Below are 22,812 nucleotides of genomic sequence, written 5' to 3'. Positions count from 1 at the left end.
GCCCTGGTACAAGGCTGCTGCTACCCCCACTGGCTTGCAGTGACAGCCTTGAGGGAAAGGGGAGGTCAGGACCTGGACAGAGCCTAGGGTTCTGGGAAAGCACCTCCACCCCTCCTCCCCGCCCCCTCCTAGAAAGCAGGGACCTGCGCCCCCGAGATGCTGCCTGACATGGGTTGTGGGGGGCCCTGTTCCTGACTTCTGCTGCTGGTGCTTCCGACACAAGGCTCCCTGTGACACTGGCGGGGGCAAAGGGCAAACACGGCCAGCCCTCCCGAGGAGACGGGCTCCTGCCTCTGACAACCTAGCCTGTGGACCACCTGTTGCCGCTAGCTGAGGTGCCCGTGACATGCCGATGGGCTGGGACCCGGGGGTCAGGGGACATTTGCGGTGATTCGTCCTCAGGGTGGACCTGGTCTCCAGGCCTTCATCTCATTTCCAGTCTGATGTCAGGAGCCCCCGGGGCCTGGTCATCTGTGTGAGCCCAGATGCCTGAGGGGCCTGTGGTGCCCGGACCCACCTTGGAGTCCGTGTGGGGGCCGCCGTCCTTCCCCACGGCGTCCAGGTCGGTCACCCCGCGACTGAAGTCCAGACCGTCAGCCCCGGGCAAGGGCACCTCCACGGCATCAATGTCCGTCTCCTCTGCGCTGGCGGTGGTGGCCCTCTCGGCTCCCGGGAGCTGGCAGCCTGCAGGGACAGCGGAGAAGGAGGGCAGGGACAGGCCTCAAGAAGCACGTGCTTCCTGACACTTCTGTGTCACTGGTCACACCCAGGATGCCACCAGCTCCCGAACACTTTCACTGCATCCCCAGAGAGACCCCTGACTGTCTGACCCGGAGACACGGAGCCTGTCTCTGAAGCCAGGAGCCCGGACGTGCTCCCTGAAGCTGGGCACGAGGTGCACATGGACAGGGTGTGGTGGGCCCTGGGGAGGGGTGACAGTCATCTCAGCCTCCCCCCAGAGCAGGAGTGGAGTTGCTCTAGGGTCCTGCGGTGTCCCCAGCCTAGTTAGTGGCTGGGCAGGGGCTGCGTGACTGCAGAAGTGGACGAGGAGACAGGAGGCCCCGCCCCAAAGGCGCTGGAGACAGGTGGCCGAGCCTCCACCCACTTGGCACTCGGTAAGCGGCGCAGCGGGGACAGGGATCTGTGGTCCAAGAGGAGCAAGCAGAGTCGGTGACCCTGCTGCCGCCAGCCCGACGAAGGGGAGGACACACACTGGTGGCAGGGAGAGGCCGAGCTGCTGCCCACGAGCCCTAGAGGAGCACGTGGCTTGGGCACCGAGGGAGAGCGGCTTGGGCGGGCAGGGTGTCCGGCGGGCGGGAGGCGCAGAGGGCCCCCTGTAACAGCCCTGCGGGGGAGTCACCCAGCAAGGCCGGGGCAGCACCTTGGAGGACTGAAAGCAGGTGAGTGACACCAGAAGATGTCCTCTTTCAACCTCACAAATGAGAGGTGACCAGAAGGGCTTGGAATGGCCCCTCAGGCCTCAGGATGGCAAGAACGCTGCTTAAGGAGCAGTGACTGGGTCCAGACGCTGACGTGAGGGCTCACGTGTGTGACTCCTTCATCCCCCTGCGCTGTCTGAGAGGCAGGCGCAACTGTGCCCCTGTGGTCAGACTGGGGGCCGGAGGCACACGGCTGCTGAGGCTCCAGCCAGACCACCGCCTGCCCTGCGCCCCCGGAGTCCCCTGCTCTCGGCTCCACTCGTCTGCACTCTCCAGACTGATCACGTTGACTCTCGCTTGTTTGCATCCCCCGCCCAACTCTGAATGGGAGTCCTCGCCGGCAGGGGCCCGACTGCCTTGTTCACAGTGTCCCCTGAATCAAGCCTGGCTCATCGGGGGGACTGGACGAGCATCTGTCCAATGAAGGAAGTACCTGGCATGAGGAGAAACCAAGGATCAGGCAGTGCTGGTCTGATAATACAGGGCACAGGTGTGGGGGAGGCACAGGTATGGGAGGGGAGACAGGTGTGGGGGAGGCACAGGTGTGAGGAAGCACAGGTGTGTGGAGGAGGCACAGGTGTGGGGGAGGCACAGGTGTGGGGGGCACAAGTGTCAGGAGATCAGTGATGTGCTTCCTCTACACAGTGCGCAGGGCTCCCAGGTCCCCAGGATGTAACAGTGAGTGCCCCCGTCTTAATGACAAAGAGTTAGTTTTCAGCAGCTCCGTTCTCGCCTGTGGTGGGCTGGCTCCCGCCTCCAAGGGAACAGGCCTCCCCCAGGAAACCCTCTCGGGGTCAAGGAGACGCACAGGGCAAAGCGGCCCCACTGGGCTGAGCCCAGGACGGCCGGGGCAGCTGCTGCCAAGACAGACAAAAGGCAACCGCCCCCCAGCGCAGGGGCGGGGGGAACAGAGAGAAGGGTGGCACAGGGACAGAGGACGATGTCCCAGGAGCACAGCCGAAACCCAAGGGGATGGCCGAGGGGCACCAGACAGCAGAGCCTCGCTCTGTCCAGCTCCCAGAGGGAACCCACCTCCTCCGCACAGGAGGGGCCGGCCCCGCGGGGAAACGAGCCCCACACACGGAGCGCGGCCCACGGTGGACGAGTCTGATAACAAGAGACAAGCCTGCTGACAGCAGATCAACCCTGGAGTTTCAGGTGCCCAGGACGGGAGGAGCCCTCGAGGGGCCCACAGACACAACACTGCCGAGAAAACGCTTGTGGGGAGAACAGGCGTGTCCTGGACTCGGGGGACAGTGGGCCAACAGGCAGCCACGAGGGGAGGGGCTGAGAGACGGTGAACACCCCGCCCGGTTGGCCGTGTCCCCAGCACTGGCACTCCGCCAGGTGGCTGTGGCTGTGTCTGTGGCTCTGCCCTGGGGTCGGAGGGCAGGGGGCCAACCACTCAGCGTGGGCCTGTCACAGAGCCATGCCTTCCCTGCCTGCACAGGCGGGTCATGTACTGCACATTCGGGGCAGGACAGCCTGCCAACAGGTCACCAGACGAGTAACGTGGAAAATCAACAGACTCGGAGGAAACACTCGGAGATTGCCCCCCACGATGTGGGTGGGCCTGGCCCAATCAGGTGAAGGCCGCCACAGACCAAAGACTGACCTCCCCAAAAGAGGAGGGAATTCCGGCAGCAGACGACCTTGGGACTTACCTGCAGCCCCACCCTGACCCTGCGGCCTGCAGCCTCCCTGTGCAGCCTGCCCTCCATGCCTCCGCCATCACCAGCGTCCGCCCCTCGTGTGCGTGTGCATGTGCACGTGTGTGTCTCCCTGGCCCGTCCAGCTCATGTCACCCACAGGCCACACCCACATCGCATGAGGATGGCAGGGCCCCATGGGTGGTGCCATGTGACACAAGGCTATGGGGTGGGGAGGCACAGCCCCTGCTGGCCAGAGTGGCGGCCTGGCCTGTTGCAGGAGCCACACCTGGCACCCGAGCGGGGCCTGCAGTGTTCTCCCAACAACACGGACCCAGGTGTTTCCACCTGCAGCAGATCAGGTGCCTTCTCCCCAGGGGAGGGACACTGACGATGCCACACAGCAGAGGTCCCCTGTGTCACCGTGACCTGAGAGGACTGTCACCAAAGTGGTGGAGTTATTTCTGATTGCTTCAATTTAGCTTCTTAGACTTTCCAAACAAAGAAAAATCGGAGAGATTAGGATGACGCCCAAGCCGAGGGGGTATGGAACTGCGGTTTCAGAAACAGGAAGGGCCACTCGGGGGTGACTGCAAACTCGCGTCACCTCTGCTTTATGCGGAGGCCTTCGGACCGAGCTCTCCTGGGGGGCAGACCAGCAGCAGCAGCAATGGCCTCGGGTGCACCCCTGCGCGCGAGCGTGCAGCCCAGAGAGAAGCAGGGAGAGCGGGCCTTCCTCGGGGCCTGGGCGTGGGGAGGACCGCCTACCTGTGTCCCCCGAGCCACGGCTGCCCCCCTCGCTGTGCCCGTCCTCCTGGCCATCTGCACTCTGCTGGGTGTGCTGCAGGCTCAGCTTGTGGCATACCTCGAAGGCCTGCCCCACCGTCCGCACGATGCGCATCGCCTGGCTCTGCAGGAGAGGGGATGCGGGTGTGAAGGGCGCGGGGGCCTCGGCGAGGACAGAGGGGTGGGGGCGGAGCAGGATGGGTAGGGGCAGGGGGACAGGAGCCGGAGCAGCCACAGGAGAGACAGGGCACCTACAGAGTCACAAAGAGGGACACCGTGCCTGCCCGACACACTCCGGGCGACACCGCTGTGAAAGAGTCGGTCGATGGAAGGGACAGAGCGAAAGCCCCAATTCCAACTCGGCCCAACCTCTCCCCAAGTGTGGCAGAGCGGTCAGCCCGTGGCTGCCGCCACCACCAGCTCAGTGCGCTCACCACACCAGCGTCCCCTTTCTGCAGGGCGCGGCGGGTGCCCTGGAGCCCCGCCCACCAAGGCTGTAGCAATAGCGGAGACCCGGGGTCTCAACAGCAGAGGCCACTGGAACCCAGAGCCCAGGGCAAGCCTTCACCCGGCCCCTCCAGGCCACTGCCTCTCTGCCTCATTTTGCTGTTAGGCTCCTCCCTGGACAGCCCCCCAGGAACACAGCCTGACCCCTGTGCCTGCGTTCCGACACTCAGAGGGATGGGGAGGGGGAGGGAGGCCGGGGCCAGTCAGCACAGCCTGAGGGCCACACAGGCCCCGAGGAGACGTCACGGGCAGGCGCTGGGCTTGGTGTCCACAGTGGACTGCGGGCCGTCACTGGATGGTCAGTTTGCTCCCCTGCCTCTCAGAGACTAAGGTGAGCTCAGGCTGCGACCTGGGGCCCCTCCTCCCTGACACCCCGGACAGTCTGACCACGGGGCAGCTGGGACCCTGCAGGCGGGGACAGGCTCTCACAGACGCTGGCATCCCCTCACCAAGAGAGGATGACCACCACGCCCACACGGAGTCCAGTGCCGTGACAGGCCCTACCGGGGTGACCACACTGACCTCCGCTCTGACCTCTCCAGGGCCACCACCCCACCCCGCCCGTAGCACTCTAGGCCCTCGGGTCCCACGTAGCAGTGACCCAAGTGGCTCCCACGCTGTTTCCTGAGCTGATGCCCTCAGCCAGGGCACCCGCGGGAACCTGAAGGGCGCCCAGCCGACCTCCCTCCACACGCCTTTCACACGCCCACCCTTCTAGTGCAGTCGCACAGCAGGGTCCAGAGTCACTGCCCTGGGCCACTGCACAGTCTTGGGTCCCCCCAGGAAGGACACGTGGCAGCCCCTCTGTCCCTGTGCCTGCAGACAAGCCCATGACAGGCTTTCAGGGTGACGCCGGTGCTGACAGGCCCACAGTCAGGTCTGTCTGAATCCAGGGGACAGGCGTGGTGGAGACCAGCTTTCTGAACTTCTCCGGAAGGAAGCACCAGGTTCAGTGAGGGGACGCAGCAGGCGGGGGATGGCTTTCTCAGGCCCCCCCAGCCGACAGACGGACGGCAGACGCGCTGGGGACGAGCGCTGAGCAGCTTGGACTGCAGCTCCATCTGGCCGCCTCAGTCGGGGACAAGTGTGTGGGCCTGGCCGCTGGGTGGTCAGGGAGTGGGCTTGGCCCCTGCACCCTCTCCACACTCTCTCTCCAGTTCCTCTGGGACAGCTCCGTGTGCTCACAGGGACAGCGGCTGGCACTTGCCCCTCCGATTCCCTCGAAACGGGAAAAGGCCCAGGGGGCAGACGTGAGGCCCCCAGGCCTGCATTCCCATCCCTGTGGTCCCACTGCATTCAGGGCACATCTGTGACATCAGCGGGAAAGCAAGGCAGTGGTGTCAGTGGCCTGTCCCTTGCCCCAGAGGGACAGACACGAGGCTAAATATGGGGAGCCCCTCACAGGGCAGGGTGCACAGGGAGTGCCCCCCCAAACACTTCTGAGTACAGAATCCACGCCCCAAAGACATCGAAGATGCAAAAGAAGCAGTTTGGGCGGCAGGGACCACTTTACCAATCACAAGAACAGGAGAAGCGCCTGCCCACACGTGAGAACAGCAGCATTGGGACTCTGCCCCCCAAGCAGAGCGGGGAGCCCCTGGTCCGGTGGCCTTGTGTCTGAGCTCCTGGGCGGTGTCCACTCTGAGGAAGCGGTGGGCAAGGCCCTGTGTCCACACATTTGGGTCGCAACGTCTCACCTCCACATACCCGCCATGCCCCTTCAGGCAGGGCCCCTCGTTCCCGGGAAGAGCCCTCCTCGCTGGAGACGTAGTCGGCCACCCTGCCAGGCACTTCACGCACAGCTACAGCCACCGAGAAACCTCCCTGCCCCTCACTGCACCAGGGTCAGCGGGCTGGACACCTGGAGTCTCAAAGACGGCTCTGAGTGCAGAAGCCCCGCATCCTTCACCAGTGAAAAGTCCGTGTTCGGGGATTCCACACATGAACCTCCTTGACAGGAGGATCACTTGAGGGTGGCGGGCAGGGGCTGTCCCTCCCGCCTGAGCGCCCTCGGCCGTGTCAGCCCCACCTGCTCTGCCTGCCCCCTGGAGGGTGGGCACCCCACGTGCTGGGCCTTCACAGAGAGAACACTGACCAAGGGAGACCCTACACAGAGCCCTTCCTGGGTCCCCTGGGTCCCATTCCACAGCTTATTTAGCAAGCGCCCTTGGGCGCCATCCCGAGTGTCCTGCCCTGGGCTCCAGAGCCCGTGGACTCGACAAGGGAGTCTGCAGGCAGGCCAGGGAACAAGGCGTGGACACTGGACATGCAGGTGCCCATGCAGACAGGGATGACGATGACGAGAGGGAGGAGAGAGGGGACAGGGTGGGGCACACATCTCAGGACCAGCTCTGGACTTGATGGGGTTCACTCCCTGCTCTGTCTCGCCCTGGAGTCTGCAAACATGCAGCCGCCCAGGGCCCGGGGCCGGCACCACGGCACACCCCCGTGTCCGCAGCGGGTGGTGAAGGGACAGAGAACCCGGAGCCAGAGGTCAGGACGAACTGACGCTGAGAGACCCAGAAAAAGCGGCACGACATGAAGGAGGGCACCGAGCAGGAGCAGCTCCCGGACCCCCTGACCCCCAACACCACACGAGGGTCTGAGCCCATGCCCCGCGTCCAGCCAGGCAGCCCCTCCCCAGGGTGGCTGTGGTGCGGAAGGGCCCTGGCACGTGGGTCGGCCCCGGTCAGCCCCCATGGAGTGCTGGCCCAGCCGCAGTCTGCCCACTCGTCTGTGCAGGCTGAGCATGACGCACGGAGGAAACCGAGGGGACACGGGGGTGACGACCCAGGACGCGCACTGTCCCTGAGTGTCCCACCTGCAGACCACGCCTGTCACCAGGGAGAAGGGGCACCGTGGGGCTGTCTGAGGAGAAGAACGGCGACCCGTGGCCACCTTTACCTTCTTCTTGGACTTGAACACGTTGCACCTGAAGACGTTGCTGGCCCCGTCCCGGGCGATGTAGCTGAAGATCTTCAAGTCTTGCGAGTCGTGCGAGACGTAGAAGATCCTGCAGAGACGCAGTGGAGACACCCGTGAGCGCGGCCTCGGGCGCCAGCATCCGCGCGCAGAGCCAGCCCTGCCTGGGGAGCCCGAGGGAGACGTCTGCCCCGTCAGGGCCCAGAGCCCCGGAGACGAGGGGGACCTGGAGTCCCGTTCACGAGGCGCCAGTTTCTCCTCCAGCAGCTTCGGTCTCTAGGGACAACCATTCTGGTTACAGGCTGCAGGGCTCCAGGCTGGCCTGTCCTTCCCAACACGCCCCTGGGAGCCCCCCCACAACCCCCCAGGTTTGTCAAGCTCCAGCACAGCCAACGCCTGGCATGTTTCCCCGGCTCTGGGGCCACAGAGACCCGAGACACCGGCTGCCGGCAGAGAAATGCTCCCCGAGGCCCCCAAGGAAGGCGGGCCCACGAATGTCTCGGTCATTGCCATGACACCCCATGTGCAACCCCGGGAGGAGCTAAGCCCTCAACTGGGCTTCACTCCAATCCCATGTGGGCCAGGCAAGCACACCTCTACCCGAGGGCCTGGCCAGGCGCCCCCCGGCCGGTCTCAGGGGTCCGCCTGCTGTAATGTCACAGCTGTGACACATTCCTGCCTCCGTCCCACTACAACCTGCGGGACACCCGCAACCTGACCACAAGTCACCCCACGGGGCCATCTAGGGGTCTGCGCCCCGAGAGGGTGACTCCCTCTGCCTAGCACTGGACTGGCAGGCGGACACGGGCCACGTCCCCCCAACCAAGTCCCTCCCACACGGCAATTTCCCCCGTCACTGTCCCCACTGGGCCTACAGATCCGGGGCCTCTCCTCTGCATCTGAGACCTGGATCCCGCGGTGGCCGTGTGCGCATCCCCGGGGCCATCATGCCCCCCCGCCCCACAGCGCGGAGCCCAGGCTTCCTGAAGTTGAAGCCCCCCTCCTGGGGGGGGCCTGCCCTGGAGACGGTGCCCCGCCCCCTCCACCCTGCATGGTCAGCCCTCCCACGTCCGACTCGGCGAACACCCTTCTCCAGGTGGCGGAGGGTCCGGCACGGGTGGGTCCAGTGCAGCCTGGTGGTCACCAGGTGCTCGCAGCCCCTCACCCACGCGCCGACCCCAAGGGCCCGTGACCCCGTGTGATGCTGAGCCTGCAGGGGCGCCTGGCTACCCCAGCACAGCGGAACGAGGTCACGGGGCTTTCCGCTTCCCAGGGCCCCCACTGCCCGGGTCACAGTCGCCTGGGTGCGGCCGTCTTGCTGTTGGAGCTCACGTCCTGGACGTTCCGAAGTCAGCGTCCCGTGTGACCTTCCCCAGCCACCTCCCCATCCGGGCCGCACTCAGCTCAGCCTGCGTCCCTCCATCCATCCCTTCACTTCCAGATAAAAGCCCACAGAGCAAAGGCACTGCCTCCGGGAGTTTTGCCAAGATTTAAGAAATCGATTCAATTTACGAGAAATGTGCTGAGCACCGCTGAGCACGACGAGACAGGGGTCGAGGAGGCAGAGGGGGACTCGGCCACGGCTGCTGGAAAATGAGGCCCACGCCCAGGTGATAGCACCCCCAGGACAAACAGAAGTCAGGGCCTGTGGGCGGCGTGGGGACGCCATCAGGGAAGGGGCCTGGCGGACGTGGGGGGAGAGGGACCTGGGAAGGCGACCAAGGAGGTGACGGCAGAGACGCTGAGCCCAATACCCAGGATGCGGTTCCCCATGGCTGGGTCCCCAGCGCCACCAGGAACGGGAAAGGCTGAGAGTTGGCCACTGTCCACGCAGACGCTGCGTCACTGCGAGGATTATATCCATTCCTCCCTCCTGTGGGGGGACAGCCAGTGGCAAACGCCCGAGCCCGAGGGGCAAAACACTCAGACGGTGGACAGAGCCCGTTGGCACCAGGCTCTGGCCTTGGACTCCAGCCTCTGCGGGGCCCACAGCCCATCCAGGGGGGATGGCGGTCCCTCCAGACCTGGAGGCAGAGGGCGGGCCTGCCTGGTGTCTTCTCTCTCTCTCTCTCTCTCTCTCTCTCTTTCTCTCTTTCTTGTGTGATTCCACTGCAGGTCCCCGGGCACGAGAGTTTCTAATTCCCAGTCTTAAAAAGGCCACACACATTTTAACGGCCCTCTACCCTGACCCCACGGGGCCTTCCCTGCCCCTCTCTGAGGGCATCACCATCTCCTGTGGAAACACACTGCTCGTTGGGCCCACTGCTGACACCGGAGTCACCGCACGGTTCTCCGACCGACCGGCAACAGTGCATGGCAGGAGCTGTGCCTGCAAAAAGGTCACTTTGTACGTGCAGGTGCCACCGTGCCACAGCAAAACAAAAACCAACCGAGGAACCCTTTCTTCTACAAGAACGTGGAGGCCAGGTTCGTCCTCGCACGCCCTCCAGGCCCAGCCAGGCTCGACCTGCTTCTCGGAGCCTCCGCCACCCCTTCGCGTCACCGTGCCACCGACGCTCATTTTCAGATGCTAACCCGAAGCATTCACCCACCAGCACACACGCAGTAAATGCGCCGTGTGGCAGACACAGGCTGGGAGCCAGGAACACGGAGGAACAGGGCGTGTTCTTCCCCCAAAGAGCCTCCCAGCTGGTGGCAAAAGGAACAGGAGCATTGTGACCATTTCAGTGACACTGGCCAGCACCAGGGACAGAGGACAAGTTCATAGGTAGACACGCCGCCCTATGCAGGGGCTGGGTCAGGACACGTCTCCCTGCAGTGCCGGGAGCCCCAGGACCTTGACTCGCTCACGGCAGAAGCTGCGGGACCTCCCGTATTTCACGTCTGTGAGTTCGTCGCGTGAACAGAAGCCCCGGTCCATGGGCATCCTCTCTCGGACCAGCGCTGGGCCACCCTGCTGCCAGCACCCCACTCGAGTTCCCCCCTCACCCACTCTGTCAGCCGAGGCACATAGTTGGAGGGCAGACGAGCATCAGGATGTAAGCCAGGTCCCGAAAACCCTGCAAGACAAGCTGACGTCCAGTCTCCCGGGAAGGAAACAGAGTGGGAGGTGGAGCAAGGTGGGGTGGGGCTTGGTCAGCAAAAACCCAGGGCAGGCAAGTGGGGGTCCTGCCTGGGTCCCGGGAGGGCCGGGCGCTCTGGGGACTTCACTCCGGGGCCCTGCTCCCCTCGACTTCACTGAGCGTCTAAAGGGCAGGACGGGGGACGGACGCCCTCCATGGGGCAGTGTGAGCGCGGGCAAGGGGAGCCAGTCTGCCGTTCCAACCAACGCCCGTGCAACTGCAGAATCCCAAACGAGACAGACACACACAGAGTGGAAAGGTCTCGAATCACAGCCCACAGACTCAGGGTGAAACCCAGCAGGAGCCCCCACGGCCCCTTGGTGCAGCTGATCAGGGGGTGACGTTTCCTCTCAAAGTCCAAGACAAGTGTGCTCACGGCCCCCAAACATGACTGTTCCAGGGGGACGTGCTCGGGAAGTGCACTCGGGACTCGCGCACCGCCCCTGCCCCCGCCCCATCTGGCGGCCGGCTCTCACCTGTAGATAGGATCCTGCATCACCAGCATCTTGCTCTCATCCCACGTCCACTCCTTCTTCTGCAACAAAAGAAACTGTAAATGAATGAGTCAGGCTTGTCCTCGGCGGCGGGGGCAGGGCAGACACCGAGCTGCGGACGTGAGGGACCACAGCCTGACCACCCCATCCCACCCTCCTGCCATCATGGGTGGTGGTTCCCAAGGACGCGTGTGAATGTCAAGTGCCAGTCTCCTCGCCCGAGTCAGCACCCGAGGAGAGGGGCTCTCTGTTCGGAATGTCACGGAGGAGCGGAAGGAGGGAGAGGTCCTGTCCCGCCCGGCGCAGGCCCCGCCGTCCCCCCTCCAAGACGGGTCGGCAGCAGACACTGCCTGTGGAGCCGCTTTTCTCTGAAGCCCTGAGATCAGCACATGCCCCGCAAGCCCTGGCTCCACCCCCCGCCAGCTGGCCTGGGGTCCTGCCCGGGCAGGACCCTGTTCTTCGGCAGGACCGGTGCAAGAAAGGCCTGCCCCTGGGATGGCCGAGAGGTTCGCCAGGGTGCAGGGCGTCAGGAGGGCCCTGGCGTCCTGTGGGCTGCGACCCTCGGTGGCCGCCACTCAGGGTGCAGTGACTCTCAGCAGCGTGCGCCCTCTGCTGTGCCCCTCAACAGAGAAACGGAGGGAGGACCGGTCCTGCCCCTGACGCTCACAGCCGCAGCTGCCGTCCGAGAGGGGCCATGGTAGCCATGAGCACACCAGCTCTGCTGCAGGGGCCCTCGGCCGACAGCCAGCCGCCCAGCCTGCCCAGTGGGGATCTGTCCAGGACAATGAAGCCCTTCCGGAATGTTCTCTGTGGGGACCCACAGGGTCATGGGTCTATGAGAGAGACCACATGCAGCAGCCCACTAGGCCCTCTGTAAGAAAGTCCCTACAATGGCGCTCAGGGGTGGAAGACCCCACTCAGATCCCACTCCACAGCGAACAGCGTGACCCCAGGTGTCCAGGGCACACTGCCACCTGACAGAGGCTGGCAGCGGGACGGTGCTCAGGCCACAGCCGAGGAGGACGTGGGACCGAGAGACATCAAAGTACAGCCCAGAGTCCCAGCAGCTGCGTTAGCACCACAACCCTAAGCTTCCCAGGTGTCTGAGGCCCCTGACTGCGGCAGCGTCTCGTCCTTGTTACATAGTAGCTACTACTGTGTCTGTTGTTATACAGTTGTTATCGCATCATGATCACACAGTTACTAGTGTGTCATTATTACAACTGTAACTGCATAGTCGTTACTATTGCAAGATATTATTATTACAGTTATTATTACTACATAGTTGTTACTGTACTGTTACTATGCAGTTGTTATTATTTCAGGGTTGTTGTTATTATACAGTTATTGTTGTAGAGTTGAAGCCCAGGGAGGCAGCCGCCCCGGGGACCACACGGCCGGGAAGGGCGGAGCCAGGACCAGAACCCGGGTCTCGGCTCAGCTGAGGGACCGCCCACACCCACACGTCCCGCTGACCGGGCAGAGGCACCCAGCGGTGGAGAGCGTCAGGCCCGGGGCCCAGGGCTGTGTGTCACTGAGGACCAGCATGGCCCTTTCCGCACCTACAGCTGCCTGGCCAGGCAGCCGGCTCCTGACCTGACCTGGACGGCCACCACCAAGACCTGCCGAGGGTGCCTTTCCTCGGAGACAAGGGGGCATGCCCACTCTCAACTTCACAGACACAGAGGGGCGGCATCAGCACACCCACACACCCAAGGGCTGCCCCGTGGGAGAAAGGCACAAAGGCTGGTGGCTGCTGACAAGCTCCCATCTGTCAGCGGCGGTGGCCCTGACCTCCGTGACTAGAGGCGCAACCCAGCGCCAGCGGGCCCCGGAGCGGACACCAGGCGTGGGCGCAGCGGACAGGCCCGAGGCGTCGTGGCCGACTTGTCCACTCCCTGCTCTGGCCGGCGGCAGCCTGCACCCCTCCCCCCACCCCGGGTGCTGGTGCACAGTTGCTCACCTTCTTCTTCTTCTTCAGGATCACTTTCACCCCGTCCACCGAGACCATGATGCTCACCTTCTTCTTCTTGATGTTCTTGGCTTTGAACTCGTACTGCAGGAGAGAAGAGGCCAAGAGGTGCAGTCAGAGCAGAGCGCCAGCCGTCCTGCTGCTCCTGGCTGGGACGGCCGGGCCGTCGACGGCCGGAGCCGATGTGGACAAGGGCACTCTGGGTTGGAACAGCGACTGCAGGGCCATCGGTCTCACCGCTCAGCCCTCAGGCAGGACCACAGAACGGACCTGAGGTCCCCAACGACGGCGTGAAAACAGAGCCTTCTGGGGAAACCCCGTTGGGAATCCAGAACCGTCCCTGGGCTGTGACGCTTGCTGCTGTGGGTTCAGAGACTCGGCACGCGCTCCCCCGGCCGACCCGTCTGTGCCATCCCCCCTGTCCAGGAGGGGAGCAGGGCGTCAGCCACAGCCAAGCATGGTCTGCGAGGCACTGAGGCCCCGGCACAGAGCACAGGGACCGGCGCTAGCGTCTGAGGGTCACAGGCAAGGGCTGGGCCCCGCTCACTCATACCTGCACGTGCTCACACTCACTGCACAGGCTTCCCACAGCAGCGTCCTGACCCCCGGGGAGCCTGGGTCACCATGTGGCCCCTCGTGAATGGGTGAGCCCCTGCTGAATGGGTGGGTCCTCACCTGCTATTCCCCCCACCCCGTCTCCTCCCCTCTTCCAGCAGCGAGTCCAGCAGCACAGGGGGCTGAAACCTCTGCCCATTCAGTGCCGCCCCTCCAGTCCAGGCTCAGGGAGCAAGTGCCTGCAAACCAGGCCCTCACCCGGCTCCAATTTCCAGAAGAATCTCTTGCTCGGCCACCTCCTACCAGCTTCACTGTCCCCGGGACCCTTTGTATATCGGGACGCCCTCTCGAGGCTGGCGAGAGACGTCCGGTCGGCCCCCTGCCAGCACCACTAAAACTGGTGTCTCTTGCCCGAGTCCTCGCCGCCTCTGCCTGGCCTGTGACCCTCGTCCTACGGGGACAAAGCGCCACTGAACCTTCTCCCCGGAACAGGAAGCAGCTCTGACAGGAGCTCTGTGCACGCACCCCGGGGCTCACGTGGGTCTGCGGGAACGCAGGGACCCGTGCACAACAGTGTGACCGAAGGGGCAGAGACAGCACAGGCGTCCTCATCACTGTAGTGGGGCCACTCTGCACACTTCAGGCGCCCGGCCCGGAGAGGCCCAGCCCACTGCCAGGGCCCCTGAGACCAACTCTCTGACCTGCCCCGCCCGCCTGCAGCTGGAGTCCCCGACCTTCTCCCAGCGAATAGTGAGAGCTCTGCTGAGAACCACTGAGACGAAAGGAAGCCAGTCTCCGAACTGTGCCCTTCACTGGAGAGCCATGTCCCTGTGCTCACGGTGTGAGGGGACAAGGGTGACGGGACTGACCAGACCAGCAGAGATGGGGTTCACGGGGACCAGCCCCCCTCCTCCCAGGCTCCTGGCTCTGAGGGCAGGAAAGCCTGGGAGGAAGCGTCTGTGTTCCTCAGGAGAGGAGCCAGCTGCCTGGGCTGCGCCAGGGCTGGAGGGCAGACGGGACGCTGGTGCCACCGTCTGCGGCTCAGGCCAGCCCCCCCCAAAGCCCACATAGCTCTGGAGTCTGTGCCAACAGGTCCTGCTCGGCCCCTGGTGTGGCTGAAGCAACCTGGTTGCTTTGTTAGCCAGAGCCCTGGCAGCAAGGACAGACGAAGCCCTGAAGGACCTATCTTGTGGAAACAAAACAAGCCAAGTCCTGGAACAATGACCACTGACCAGAAAGGCCAAGGTCAAGTTCTGGTCCACAAGCAGAGCCCCAGGCCTGCACCAGACACAGTGTGCTATGCTGGCCACGAAGCTGTGGGGGAGCCGACTGCAGAACCAAGGGCACACGCTCAGCGAGTGACACAGGACGGCATCTCCCGACTGCCCAGCGCCCGGGACGCCCCCATCCTGGTGTCTCATCCCAGGCAGGGCATGTCCAGGAGGGGAGCAGGGCGTCAGCCACAGCCAAGCATGGTCTGCGAGGCACTGAGGCCCCGGCACAGAGCACAGGGACCGGCGCTAGCGTCTGAGGGTCACAGGCAAGGGCTGGGCCCCGCTCACTCATACCTGCACGTGCTCACACTCACTGCACAGGCTGCCCACAGCAGCGTCCTGACCCCCGGGGAGCCTGGGTCACCATGTGGCCCCTCGTTCCCGAGCGGGGGTTTGCAGAGCTGAGGGAGGGGCTCTAGCTTGGGGTCCCCGGGGTGCTCGGCTGTGTTCACAACCATCCCCGATGAGCCTGTGGCTCTGCTGCCGGCGATGCTCGTGGGACGTTTCCACAGGAGGGTGGGTGGTGCCATGACCGTCGATCCCACCTGCCCGCAGCCCCAGTTGCCTGCCTGCTGCCAGCACCTCAGCTGGGCACCCTGCCACACAGGGCTCTGGGACGTCGTCTGCCCTTCCCACTGGCAAGTTTTGTGACTCGGGCAGCAGCAAGACAAAATCTGGGCACCCCACCTTCACAGGGGCACTGTCCCCCACCTCCCGAAGGTGGAGGCAGCCCGCAGACCACCAGGGGACAGACGGACGTTCTGACACCTGCTGCAACGTGGCTGGCCCTCAAGCATATCCCTTTCAGCGACCGCATGAGCCCATCGCAAGAGAACAGGTGCTGTGATTCCGCTGACACGAGGCAGATCAGAGAAGTGAAGTTCAAAGGCAAAGCGGGGGCTGGGGGCAGGGACGGTGAGTGGGGAGGGTTTAATGGGACAGAGTCTGAGAGATGCAGAAGGTCTGGAGCAGCAGGTGGCGATGGTCCCATAGGGGGCACGTCGTGCTCCCCAAGTCCATCAACAGAAAACTGACCCGAATCCGAATCTCCAGACCTGCCCCTGCTCTGCACAGCATCCTGCTCTCTCCTGGGCCCAGAATCCCGCTTCCCGAAACACAGGCATTCGGCACGTGTGCGGCGCAGCCTGTGGGTGCAGGTGCCCGTCTGGCCACAGGGGGGGACGGGGCGCAGCTCATCGGAAATTTAACGTCACGGGCTCAGGGCCACCTCAGCCTGCCGCCTCCCCAGGCTCCATCTCACACGGACCTCGCCCTCATTCCCTCTGCTGCTTCCTCGCACGCCACACCCAGGGAAGGGCCCCGAACGCGGCGGGTCGGAGAAACCCAGAGGGGCCTCGCGCGCAAGGAGGGTGCTGGGCAGGAACCTCGATGTCCGGGGCTGCCCGGAGTGCCGAGAGGTGGGAGACGGAGCTATCCCAGGGAGGGGGCACTTCAGAGTCACATCGGCCAGGCCCTCGGAGGGCCACTGTGACAGTCTCAAGGGCAGGCGAGCTGGGCTGTGTCCTCAGGGGCCTGCACGGTGGCCGCTCCCGTGGACACAAGACAGGCGGGAGCACAGCCATCGTGCCCCACTCCCAGAGAACGCTGGCCGGCCCCAAGGATGACACGGAAAGACCCAGAGAGCTACTGACCCTCTGCCACCGAGGTCACAGTGAGCACAAGGCCACCCACCACCGGAAAGAAGGGCTTCCCCCCGAACCTGACCACACAGCACCGTGACCTTGGACTTGCCGCCCCTTACGGTGCAGACCGAGGGCCTTCCATCCTCCCCACCCCGCCCGGGGCAGCCCAGACAGACTGGGACGGTGCTCACGAGAACCTTCCTTCTACCCTGCGCCCCTCAGCTCACAGATCCAAACAGAGGTTCGCCCGAGAAGCGGCCACTTCAGGAACACGGTCACCGGGGACGCGTCATCATTGTTGGAGACCTGGAGGAAACCCACCCTGAAGGACAAACTGCGTCACGACGGGGTGCGTGCCCCTGTGATCACAGCCTGTGGTTTTTGCTGGGAGAGCAGTGAGGCAGCTCACCGAGACAGGCCCTGCAGACCAGGATCTCAAGCCAAAGCTGCCCGAGGCAGGGCTTACGTCACAATCCCACTCGCTCCACACACGGGCACACACAGGGTGTCTCCAGTTGCTGATGGCAGAACCTGGGCATCGGGAGCTCCAGGCACGACCTGGGCTTGGTCACAACCGGGAAACTCGGCACCTCTGTGGGCACCGAGCGCATCCATTTGTGCCCACGAGCTCCCTCTTTCCAGGGAGACACCATCACCAGCTTCCAAAGGGGAGGAGCCACAGGGGTGGCGGCAGGGGACCGGACCTGGACAGAGAGAGGGGACAGGCTGTGTGACGGGGCCTCAGCTCCTCGCAGACGCACGGTCACGAGCAGGCGGGAACTGATGCGACCCAGGCACACGAGGGCGTTCCTTCTTCCCGAAACGCTGCCTCGCTCCTGCGCCCGGTTCGGCCTGAGAAGAGGAACCAGCGGTTCTTTACGTAAGACCTGCCCCTGCCCAACGCACACATCGTAGCCGTTTCCTCCTTTCTAAAAGCGCTTGACTTCATGGCTTTGTGTACTGTGACCTTGACCCAATTACTGGTAGATGTTAGTGGCTTTCTGGCAGTTCAGCTAAGAAAGAAAAGCAATCTGACATGCAGTCAAATCGCACGGGAAAATGCGAGAACCAAGCCACCACCGTGTGACTGCTGCGTGAGGCGCCGCAGTTATGACAGTGGGCATAGAGAAACTGGCCAAGCCAGACGATTAGAGAAGCGCTGAGCTAAATATTTTCAACAGCATTCACGGAAACGCAGATTCGCAGAGAAAGGGACCGGCCACCCACAGCCGCCGCCGTTCACACAGACCTGAGAGACCGCCTCGGTCTGGCCGGAACGGCCCCCGCGCTCGCCGAGAGTCCACACAGCCTTTCAAGTGCTCACAATCGATGGGCTGATTTACAGCCCAGAAACATCTCAGGAATGCCTTCCTGGGTGTGGGAGAGTCTTTTTCAGCGGCTGAACATGGCGTCCGACTCAGTCGCCCACGAGGAACCCGGCTCAGGAGAGACAAGGGCACGCATGTGTCCTGGGGGCCACGTGGGCACCCGCCCGAGGGCTCCCGTCCCAGACGGCGAGGCCTCAGGGCCCACAGCCTGCCTCTTCCTGCCCTCGAGCCCTGGCCAGGAGGTAAATCACAACGCTCACAGGCTGTGGGAAGGGCCCCCCAAAACCCACCCAACGTCACCCACATCCCCGTCACCCGGGGCCGCCCTTCCACCACTGACCTGTGTCGGTCACACCTGCGTGACCGCCACACACACGAGACTTCAGCACACGGCCACAAGGAGCCCTACTGACCCGGTGGCAGATTTGTCTGTGGGTACCTCCCCCCCCACCGAATCCACACGCAGGGAGCAGCATAGAGAAACACAAATGGGAGGCAGAGGGCCAGCACCGGTCGGAACGCCGCCCAGGCCCACGGCAGGTCAGACAGGTGCTGTGGTCAGGGGCTTCACACCGCAGACCACCCACCTGGCCTGAGACAAGCACCAGGAGCTGAGGGGGGAGCTGTGGGTGGGAGACTGTCCGCCTGGACACAAGGCGAGGGGGGCAAGGTGCCTGCAGAGGGCCAGTGGGAAGGTCACAGACCAAGGCCTCCCAGCTCCCGAGGCCATGCTGAATTCAACTCCCTGCCATCGCACCCACGTCCCACCAGGCCCCGTGGGAGGGACCGGCAAGGGCATTGCCCAGCATGGCCCTGACTCCCAGGCCACAGACCAGCGGGAAGGGCCAGTGTGTGACAGCTGTGGTTCAGCATCATGAGCACTGCATGGTCAGGGGGTCGGAGAACGAGGGGTTTGCCTGGGAGACCAGGAAGGGGGCCCAGAGGGCTGGGGGCCAGGCAGCCCACAGGGCAGGGGCCTGGGGGACACAGTGGCCTCCTGAGCCCTGCCTGCAGAGCTCGGGATGCAGATAGCCATGTTGTGCCTGTAGGAAGTGAGCGCGGGAGAGGTCAGCAACAAGGAATGGAATTCGGCCAGAGCCAGGGCATGGCCAGCTTTGGAAGAAGCAAAACAAGGCAATAAATCCGGTAGGTGACAGAGAGCTGACCTCTGTGACACTTAGATAAGGCAGGGAGACACCCATGCCCAGGAGAGAAAGCGTGGAGAGAGGAGTGCCACGTGAGGTCCTCACCGGTGGCTGACAGCAGCCACAGCCGTGAGGGGTGAGCTCGTGCCGGGCCCCACACTCAGAGTGGGCGGCCGCCCCTCCTGCACCAGCTGTCACACGTGTGCTAGACTGGAACCTGGGTACCCGACTCTGACAGGGAAAATCACACGCAGAGAAGCGTGGGCCCCCGCTGTCCCCCGGCGTGTCCGCTGCCCGATTCTGGACAATTCCCCACACCGTCACCTCTCTAAACCCCCCTCCCACCAGAGGCTCTGCAGCCCCTGTGTGGACTCGAAGCCTGAACGTGGGGCTGTGCGGTGAGCTGAGACTTTAATAGTCCCCTCCCCCTCCAGCGGAGCCCCTTCAGCCCCAACACTCACGACTCCTGACCACTCGCTGGAAGCGACCTCACGCAGAACCGGTCTCACCTACGGGTGCTGTGGATCGCAGAGAGCTGGCCGGCTGAGGGCTCAGGACCACAGAGCGACACCTCCCACGCAGGGCAGTCCCAGCAGCCGCACCTGGAGCTAGGTGACGGGGACAGAGACAGCAAGGTCCCCCCAGGCTCAGCCAAGTGTTGCACACGGTGCGGGGCTGCAGAGAGCGGGCCACAGAGGAGGCGGGCACAGTGGGAAGAACCGGGCTCGAGAAAGGCCTGGATGCGAAGCCCGGATCGGGGTCTCCAGCGGCGCGAGCCCAGGGGCGGCGCTCACACGGGTCTCAGCTTCCCCACTGCAGGCGGCGAGCAGCACCCCGCCCTGCACCACAGACTGCGTAGGCGGCGGGGCCCGTGACCCACGCGCCCCGTGAGCTGTGCTGCTCCGTGAAGGAAGCAGCCACCCGTCTCCTGCTCCTGGGACCCCCACGGCCCCAGCCTCTCCTGGTCCGCAGCCCCTGCAGGACCTAGTCACGAACCTGCTGCAGACCTCCTGCTCTGCCTGCCCATGACTGGCATGCTGCCCCCTCCCGGCCTGCCTGGACGCAGTCTCCGCTCTGCTCCCTGCCCCGCTGCGCTCCCTCCCCTGGGGCCACTTCAGGACCCTCAGCCCCAGCGGAGCCTGCGGCATCAGCTCTAGCCTTCCTCTGTGAGTCCCACCAGCCAGCGAGCCGCACGCTGCCCTCCAGGGCCCACGGGGAAGGCCCCAAGCCAGAAGCCAGTAGGTTGGCCCGAGCCCCGGGAAGCGGCTCAGGGAGTCCTAACGAGATGTCTGGTCCATGGAGACACCCTGGCTGCTTCCCAGGGACTAACACGGGTGAGGTCAGCGTGCAGCATGTGTGGGGGAGGGGCTTTTCGCTCCTTCACGCCCCGGCAACCCGGGTGCACCCTCCTAAACCACTCCTGGGCCCCAGAAACCCAGCCCCAGGAGGCCCTGATGTTAAGAGACTAGGAGCAAGGATGCACATGTCTCACCAGAAGCTCCTGTGAGACGCTGAGAGAGAGGGGAGTAGTGAGCCGGGCCCTTGAACATGGGAGCGGCACCTGTGTGAACCGGGAAGCACTGTGGACGTGCCAGGGGCTCAGTCCTCCCCGTGGAGCACCCATGGGGTGCAGAGAGGGCCGGGGCTGGTGCAGCTCCCTCATGGCACCCCGAGACAGGGCTCTCTGCAGACACGGCAGCGCCCAGCTCGCCCGTGGACTGTGCTCCCACCCGCCATGGAGCACGCGGGAGCTGCTGGGCATCTAGAAAACCGAGAGGCCCAGGGCTGAAGCTGCTGGGTTATCTGCTGCTGGACCCCGGACCTGTGGCTGCAGGCTGGGCCGAGTGAGCCACCCAGCTCCCCCGCCCCTAAGCCGGGTGGGAGCCAACTCTCTGCCCGAAGCGCCTGGCAGCAGGAGCGGAAGGGAACGGTGGAGCAAACGCCCGGAGAGCCCACACCCCACGCTGGGGCGTTCGGGGGACAAAGCCCTCCGGCCCCAGGAGCTGGTCTGGAGACGGAGGCCTCTATGCAGGTCTCCAGGGAGACGACGCAGACGCCGTTGCCAAAGGAACCGTTGCCACCGTCATTGTCCATCACCCCAATGAAAGGCCGAGGGGTGCGGTGGGTGGGGGGATACGGGGGGCGAAGGAGAAAACTGGAAGAACTGGAGTTAAGTCAAGATGGGAGAACTCACTGCTTGTCCCCTGAAGATTCGTGCGGTGGGTGCACCGAGACCTCCAATCCCACAGCACACGGACGGGGGGCATGGGGGGCGGGCTGCTGTGTGTGTTGGTGGAGTGGGGGCGGATTCAGTGGCACCCGGAACGGCCCGCCTGTCTGCTGGGTCCCAGGCTCTGCAGAGGACCACGGGGATCCGCGGGTGTCCGCACAGTCCTGGCCACAGCACAGTGGCAAGGTCTGAGGAAACTGGTACACTCGATCCATCCCCCCCCCCTCCGTGCTGCGACCCCTCCTCAGGTAGGAGGGGCGGACGAAGCCCCTCTGCTGTCTGCTCCTGCCTCTGAGGCCCACCGTCAACAGTGCCCACTCCTAACCCAGCCAGAGCCGCACACAGGGCAGCAGACAGGTCTCGCAAGCAAGCAACACAGACACGCACCCGGGTCACAGCCGTCCCAGCGACTGTGGTCGTCCCATGGGGACAGTGACCACCGGTCCACGTAATGGGGGGTACGCTGTCCGAGGGATTCTGGCCCTGTGCTCAGCAGCGCGGTGCCGGCCACCTAAGATGCCACACCTGCATCAGCAAAGGCTGCGAGCCCAATGACTCCGAGCAGGACAGCACAAGTCCTCCTGTCACCAGCCTTCCGTGGGGACACGGCGGGCCAAGGGCCAGTTGCTGTGACGTGGAGACTGCGCTGACAAGATGGACCACGTCCCACGGCCGCCTGGCTGTCCCCACCTGGGCCGGGGGCCGAGTCTCAGTAGGCGTGAGACGCCAACACCACGGGTTGGTGGACACAGGCCCTGGTCAGGGGATGCAGACGCGCTGGGCAGGACCTGGGGCGTCCACTTAGAGTGGAGAGAGGGAGTCGGGAAGGATCCCGAGTCTGGAAATGCAAGCGAGAGCAGGAATTACCCCTGCAGCCACCCCGGCCCAGAAAGTCTTCACAGTGTCCGTGGCCCTGAGAGAGGGAGGAGCAAGTCTGGACCCCGGCTAAGAGAACGCGCACCCGCAAGGCTGCCCGCGGCACCTGCCATCCTTCCCGTCCTCTCCAGGGCAGGGGAGTGGGCCCGGCCCCACTGGGAAGCCTGCAGACGGGGGCACGGAGACGAGGAAACACAGGGTGGCACCATGGGCTCCTTGCTCACATCCGCCCACCAGACGGCCCCACTGCACCCCTGCGACACTCATCACAGGCACGTGGCCTCGAACCCTGACAGGAAGGACTGAGCGGGCGAGCCCCTCCCTGTGACAGGACGGCGGCAGGGCCGAGCCACACGCCAGGAGCGACGGAACCGACACACACATGCTGCCTGTCCTGGCCCCTCCTGACCAGCGTCTGGAACTGAGCGCCAAGGCTGCACCGTGGAGAAGGGTCCTGGAAGGACAGCGGTGAGGGGCCGAAGCCCAAGGTCCCAGTGGGTGTGACGCACGTGTGCTCTGGCTGTCAACACATTTCCCACGGAACGACCTCCAGGCCTCAGGAACCCCTGACCCCCACGTGCCCCACAGCAGCCGTCTCTTCTCAGCATCAGTGTCAGGCGGGGCCCACCCTGCTCGAGCTCCCAGACCCCCCTCGACACCCTGGCACCGGCTGGACGGCACTGGGCCTGCCACAGAGCCACCCAGGCTCCAAGCCCCAGAGTCAGGAAGACTGAGGCCAAGGGGCCCAGGAAATGACCTGTCCAGGGTCAAGAGCCAGGTGGGAGGGATTCCAGCCAGAAGCCATTTCTCTTGACCTCTGACACACAGGCTCATTAACCCTATACATGCCACCTCTGTCTCCTGGACAACGACTGCCCTGACAGCAAGATGGCACCTTCTCCAGGTCAC

At 64.4% G+C, this 22,812-nt stretch overlaps 1 protein-coding gene across 4 annotated transcripts in view; it reads right to left on the bottom strand.

The window, feature by feature from the left end:
• The window catches only part of LOC118979280 (carboxyl-terminal PDZ ligand of neuronal nitric oxide synthase protein-like), a 90,528-nt gene that overhangs the window by 16,725 nt on the left and 50,991 nt on the right, over nucleotides 1-22,812 (bottom strand). For 2 of the 4 annotated variants that reach the window (XM_037035348.1, XM_037035351.1), the window contains 5 exons: nucleotides 12,844-12,936; nucleotides 10,863-10,936; nucleotides 7,286-7,394; nucleotides 3,857-3,998; nucleotides 518-684 (listed from right to left, as the gene is read on the bottom strand). In XM_037035348.1, the coding sequence (XP_036891243.1) occupies nucleotides 518-684; nucleotides 3,857-3,998; nucleotides 7,286-7,394; nucleotides 10,863-10,936; nucleotides 12,844-12,936 (585 nt within the window). The remainder of the gene's footprint in view (nucleotides 1-517; nucleotides 685-3,856; nucleotides 3,999-7,285; nucleotides 7,395-10,862; nucleotides 10,937-12,843; nucleotides 12,937-22,812) is intronic. The other 2 variants (XM_037035349.1, XM_037035350.1) reach the window with 2 other exon arrangements.

Source organism: Sturnira hondurensis, unplaced genomic scaffold, assembly GCF_014824575.4.
Source record: "Sturnira hondurensis isolate 20B ecotype Veracruz unplaced genomic scaffold, ASM1482457v3 Scaffold0022215, whole genome shotgun sequence".
Lineage (NCBI taxonomy): Eukaryota > Metazoa > Chordata > Mammalia > Chiroptera > Phyllostomidae > Sturnira > Sturnira hondurensis.
Note: the sequence above shows the minus strand (reverse complement) of the source record. Positions and strands in the feature narration are given on the sequence as shown.